Source organism: Mizuhopecten yessoensis, unplaced genomic scaffold (assembly GCF_002113885.1).
Source record: "Mizuhopecten yessoensis strain PY_sf001 unplaced genomic scaffold, ASM211388v2 scaffold10401, whole genome shotgun sequence".
Classification (NCBI taxonomy): Eukaryota; Metazoa; Mollusca; class Bivalvia; order Pectinida; family Pectinidae; genus Mizuhopecten; species Mizuhopecten yessoensis.
This window is the reverse complement of record NW_018408528.1, coordinates 449,252-455,782: the sequence shown is the minus strand read 5'-3', so window position 1 is coordinate 455,782 and position 6,531 is coordinate 449,252. Positions and strand designations below refer to the sequence as shown.

Sequence of the window (6,531 nt, the reverse complement as noted above, 5' to 3'; positions counted from 1 at the left end):
ATTACATGGTGAGGGTGTAGCAAAAAAACTTCAAATCGAAGCTACCAAAGACTCCTTCTTTTCAGTTTTGTAACTTGATAACAATAGCCAGGCAAGTACCAACCTCTCTGTCAAACATGATTATTTTTAATTCACAATGATTTTCTTTCCTCTGTAGCAACACATGAGCCTTAACTGCTTGCGAAGCATACATGTCGTATTTAATATTTGTATCATGTCAGTTTTGGGATTGCTCTTGTCGACCACATGGTAATATTGAATCAATTTTGCTGTTGTAATCATGATCTGACTTCCAACTAGAATATTTCAGTCCTGGATTTGATAGGAGACATCATGACGGCAGCCACATGTGGTGTAATAAAATGATAACCCTCTGGTGTACCTGGCTTCGATTCAAGTATCTATGATTTATCTGTCATTTTCCCCTACCATTATCAGTCCCCATCTATATCTCTGATCCAAATACAAAATCCATAGCTACCAAAACCCAGGTGCTGCCATTGGTCAAGCCTTTCCTGTATAATGATTACCTCCCTTTGATTTATTTCAAATCTTCATAAACATACGGTGCTAAAACTGTTGGAAAAATAATTGATAAAAAAAAAAAGTACGGTGCTAAGTTCCTTAACACCACAACAACAGCTTTGTTGCTTATTTCCTGTTTACATATTCCAACTGCAGTGATGACAAATTGATTTGCTACAGAACTAGCAAAACTTGAAAACCGCGCATGACATCACATTTACATCCTTCTTCCGACAGTTCTGATGATGGCTGCATAGCAGTCAAACCATGTTGATGGGAAATAAACAACAAAGACGTTCTGTGGTATTGAGAATCCTGTCATTTCCTTGTATATTTTATAAGTAAAGATCTCTCGTCAATCCCCTTGATGATCCTCCCAAGAGCACTACCTAATTTTATACATTACGAGTGTTGAATCTCTCTTTCTTTGGAGGTAAAACCTAGGGTCTGTCGGAGGACCTGAAACATACATATGCTATTTTGCCTAAGCTCTAACAACATAAACAGTGATTCTCTGGCATTTATATACTGGGTAAATGGATGGAATTTATACAGTTGACTGTGATGGACTAATTAAAGAGATTTCAGTCAATCTTGTGTTCAAATGAAGTGCAAACTTTTTTGAAAGCTAACTTTATACACTACAGATAAATTTTGAAAATGAGAAATGAAGATAATGACGGTGATTTTTTACATGAAAACAATATAGATATCCATGCCAAATATATCACTACATGTGCTCTAGGCCTATGGAATCTTAACAGGTAGTTATAATGACACATTTTACACTTGTGAATTAGATCTTCTCTTTTAAATAAGCTATAGGACAAATTTTGTTACTCTAGGCTCTCTGGATCTTTAAAAGAATCAAGTCACCTGAGGTTTTTAAATCAAAAGACCATGGTGACCATAAGAGTAAGTCAAGGTAGGTCACTGATCAGAGTTGGTAGCCCTTTAGTACTAGTATTAATACCCAGCCTCCTCTGCTCCGGCCTATATACAAAAAAATATCATTGTCAGAAGCTACAGGACAAATATCTTGAATGTTAGTCTGCTGTTCTTGAGAAGATGAAAATGTGATATGTCAACTACTGGAGCAGAATGGCATACACAAATATATGTTAATACAATTATCAGAGTTGGAATACGAATATAATTTCGCGAGTTTCGCAAGGCTGTTATTGCATCGCTGATAACCAACCTCAATCAATAATTACGTAATTTCAGTAGTCAAATTGTGTGTTTGAACATTGGTTTAGTTTGGTTGTGTTTTACGTCCTATTAACAGCTATGCTCATTTGAGTATGTGCTACGTTTTGTTGGTGGATGAAAGCCGGAGTTCCCGGAGAAAAACCAAGTACCTTGCGACTGCCCCACGTAGGTCTTGAACCCGCAACCTAGTGATGGAGGGCAAGTGGTAGCAGAGTGTCAAGATGCCTTAACCACTTGGTCACTGCAGCCCCTCACAACAATCGAACAATCCGAAATGTATGTAAGCAGGGTTCGAACTATCCCTAGACAGAAAATTATTATTTTTATTGTTCAACAATAGTTCCTGTGAAGTGGATGTGTCGCCTGCGCAGGAAGCTGGGAGATTACGAAGAAATAAATACACTTTTCATTTCAAGAAATAATGTTAAAAGTAAGCAATAATCATAGATTATGTTTTTGGATGGCATCATTTTGTTATATAATCTGCCCAAGGAAACTCAAGTTATCGCACGAAAACAAATTTTCTATTTATAGTAACAGTGGTCTAGACCTTTGACCTTCGGCCTGAAAAACAATCCCAAGCAAGCACTTTTGGTAAGGAAGCACTGCATGAAGTTTGAGTTTGAACGGCCAAGGAAACTCAAGTTATCGCACGAAAACAGAGTTTCTATTTATAGTAAGTGACCTTGACCTTTGACCTTCGGACATGAAAAGGCATTCCCAAGCAAGCACTTTTGGAAAGGAAGCACTGCATGAAGTTTGAGTTTAGTCGGCCCAAGGAAACTCAAGTTATCGCACAAAAACTTCTGTGCGGACGATGCCGCCGACACCGACATAGCAATACCTATGTGTCGCCAGCTTTTCGCAGGCGACACAAAAAGTGTATTTGATCTATCTGCCTATTTAAACTGACCTGAGGTTTACCTTTTGTGAATCTTTCAGTCAAGCATCAAATGTTATTTCAGCTCTTCCATGCATTGAAATTATTTTAACAGTCAAGGTTGATAGTTTCATCGAGTAAACAATTGATATGTTTATGTATGTATTTATTTAGTTAAAATCATAACAACTGAAAATTGCAGGAAAACAAAATGCAAAACAGACATGCTATGTTTAGTCAACTCCTTTCCCCTTTTTATGTTTTTTGGACTTTTTATGTTTTTTGTTATTAAAAGTGAATGGTTCCTCTTGGCTGGAAAATAACAAAGGTGAGTTCTGCTGACCATCATCAGTCCCCTTTTGTGCTGGTAACTCAACTTGATCTGTCAACCTATTTCCTGGTAAAATGTTTCCTTTCGAGGACTCTTCGCCATCCTCACACAGTTTATCGGGATCCTGTCCCCACTTTCTAGACTTTTTTTTGTCTTTCTTTTTCTTTTTACATGTACTACTATCTATAGGGGAGTGATCCAAGAAATGCACTCCAGAAATGTCTAGTGAAAAGTTTTGTTTTTCTGTTGCCATGATCTCCTCATTGAACAGTAAACTTGTGTCTGGACTCTTTGCCAGGTGATCGTTCTCACCAATCCCATTCTGGATAGTTGGATCAGGTCTTTCCTTCTTGGCTTTTTTCTTTTTATGTTTCCTGCGAGATGAATGATCGTCCTGGGTGTCTGGTGTTTCACCAGTCTCTGTAGGATTGACATCCATACCCTCCTCTACCTGATTCTCTCCTTCGTCAGGATTCTTTCTCCTTTTCTTTTTCTTAGATTTTGACTTAGCTTTGACACTATCTGTAATGTTCTCCTCTTCCTTGCCATGACTACCAACTGTTGCCATGTCCACAACATCTCCTGCTTCTGTGATTTGGTCGATGTCATCCCTGGTACGTTTCTTGCCAGATGTTTCCAAGATTCTACAAATAGATATTATTTTTTAAGGTAAAGTTGAAGAAGGATACAAACAAGAGAAATGTCTGGATATTTAAGTAATCATGACAAAATGTCTTTTCATTAAAAGTAGTATAGTAGAAATTTCCTCATTTTAGGCTGTCTTCCTTGACCCAAGAAGGAAGCTGCATAGCAAATCTGGTTGAGATATGTTAATCATGTATATTGATCCTGGGGCTATTCCTGCTAGCATTCGTGTGTTCTTTTCTTCATGCCAAGCAAGCATTATACAAGAGGCCCAGAGGGTACAGGTATCCAAGCCCTAATCTGTAAGAATTGGTTTGGATACCTCAGATACATTACCCAGTAACTTAAACATCTTGCCACTCAAGATTAGGACACACTTATATTAAGAAATTCCGTAAAACAGACCTACTTCACAAACAAAAATCCAGATTTTTTAAAAATTGTACAAAAAAATGTTTGTTATAGTATCATGGGATCAAATATGTAAGGATTATGATAAAATTGTAAGGGTTTGCATGTTTGTATCTTTGCTCTTATCTGTTAAAATTTGTGTGGATATTTGTGCTATAATCTGTAAATATTGGTGTGAATGTCAATTTTTGTAATTGTGAAGATTAGGAGTTATTAAAAATACTATATGTACAATACTTCTACAACTTAGTTAACTTCACAAAAGGGAGATCAATCCAAACTTGCAATTTTTCATATTGGAAGGTTGTGACGTTTTCGACCCGATCTTTTAGATGGAAACAAGATTTTTTCTACAAATGTTTTTTTGGTGAATATCATCATGGGCTCCATTTTTACACCCCAAGTATAATAAATAAATGTATCATTTATTGGAAATATATCATTACATTTCAAAATGTACCAAGTTCACCAAAGGAATGGGTCCACGGCACCAGTGTTAACTGTATTGAAATGTTTCATATTAAAATGTACCTACCCTTCATCTGTAAATTTGCCTTTTATGGAGAGGAACTTGTTGTGCGAGTGAACATGTATTACTTGGAAGACAAACTCATCCCCTATGACCAAGTCATCGCCCTGCCATCTTTTCCCTGCTTGAGCAGGTCGTGCCAACGATGCATTGAAACAGTTGTGAACAAGACAGCCAATGTGATTCTTGCTAACTTTGTTCACCACACCTCTTAGAAGACAGCCAATGACAGGCTTGAATACAACAAAGTCTGCCTGAATGTTAAAATGGATGTAGGGTTGATCGTCTAATATTCGCCCCAGCCTTTGTAGAAGATGAATGCTGCTATATGCGATTAGGATACCATCCAAGCTGTAACAGAAAAAGAGGAATGGTTACAGACAAGTAGAGTGAATCAATCCATAGCTGTTTAATCATCCCTAATTAACTCCTAACACATTAATGTTAATATGTCTTTTACACATTCTGTATAATTTCTGTACATTTTAGATGCAGTCTAATGAAACCATGTTAATGGTGTGTTAATATGCATGGCTCACATTAATAATCAAATTCAGCCCGAGACATGTCAGTATATATGTGCATAATGAATTTTGTTAAAATTGACCCATTAGTACAGCAGTTATTGCATGGAAACCAAACCAATCACAAGTTTGTAATCTCATTAAATATGCATAACAAGAGCCAGAGGGCCTGTATCGCTCACCTGTTTCTTTTGTTACATGAAACTGACATATACTTCAAAACAAATTTGGTAACTAGAACACAAGACATTTTAACATCTTTTAAACAGTTTTTAAGATATTGTTGTTTGAAATTTGAAAATTTAATTTGATAGATATAACCCGTATTGACCTTTGACTCCGGCTAGCACGACTCGAGACCAAATGGTTCTTAAGATATTGTTGTTTGAAGTTTTTAACATATTTGACCCCTGTGACCTTGAAATTAGGTTGATGTGATTTTAATGAGGAAACTTTATAGCACTTCATCCCAGGTATCTGCTGGCCAAATATCATGACCCTAGGTCATCTAGTTCTTCTTCAGAAGTTGTTCAAAAGAAAAAGTTGACAAACGGATGACAGACGGACGATTGAAGCCGCAATACAGCATTAGCTTCCTTCGGGCCAGGGAGCTAAGAATGCAACATCCAAACAGGTAGTCATGCCTGGGAACTCAAGGTGGATGCTCTTACCAACTAAGCTATAGTGTACCTGGTTGCCAGCAAGCGACCCAGTCATGTTCTGCTACATTACTACTGTAATAGGGTTGGATCATTACTTTTAGGTTTAAGGAAAACCTTTGATAAATATCTATATCAGTTAAGAACAGTACACATTTTTCTGAGGAACAATAATCAGTAAAATATTCCTCTGTGCTGATAATGACACCTCTTTACATACTAGGGGATATAACTCAAATAACATACAGAGAAATACCAGCACATCAAAATTTTATTAAGACGAGATAGTCAGTTATTTTGGACCAGTTCAATTAATAAGCTGGAGGTCATTGGTTCAATCTGTGGTGGACTCGCACTCTTTTTGTTCCTGCTGCCTAGGTTTTCATTAACCCCCGTATTGGGATATTAAACCTCAAAAAAGGGATTTTGACCCTCAAAACTAAAAACAAGAGATCCCAGAGGGATCTTGGCGCCCACCTTTGTACCATCTTCATTAGTTCTTTGTCAGTTCGATCTTTTCTCTTCTTTCCTCTAATCTGTTTGATCGAGTCATGTTAACAGTAAATGCACCTTGAGGTAACTTTTGATCTAAACTTAATACTGATGTGTATGAAAGCCAACCTTCAAAGTGAGTTTGTCATTTCACATATTTACTAGTACAGTACTTAATGTGAAAGAAATAGAATCGATCATTGCAATATGAGAAAGATCTGTTTAGTTCTTCTTTTAATCCATTTTGTTTTTATGATCAGTCTCAAAATATAACATACACAACGAGGGATCAAGGGGAACCTACATTTAAAATTTGAGAAAGA

General features: G+C 36.8%; 1 protein-coding gene across 1 annotated transcript in view; it reads right to left on the bottom strand.

The window, feature by feature from the left end:
- Window positions 1–2,770: 2,770 nt before the first annotated feature.
- LOC110460443 (DNA-directed RNA polymerase I subunit RPA43-like) overlaps window positions 2,771–6,531 on the bottom strand; it is a 6,917-nt gene continuing 3,156 nt past the window's right edge. The window contains exons 2-3 of the mRNA XM_021513342.1: window positions 4,540–4,884; window positions 2,771–3,592 (exon numbers count right to left, since the gene is read on the bottom strand). Coding sequence (XP_021369017.1) covers window positions 2,851–3,592; window positions 4,540–4,884 — 1,087 coding nt within the window. The 3' untranslated portion in view covers window positions 2,771–2,850. The remainder of the gene's footprint in view (window positions 3,593–4,539; window positions 4,885–6,531) is intronic.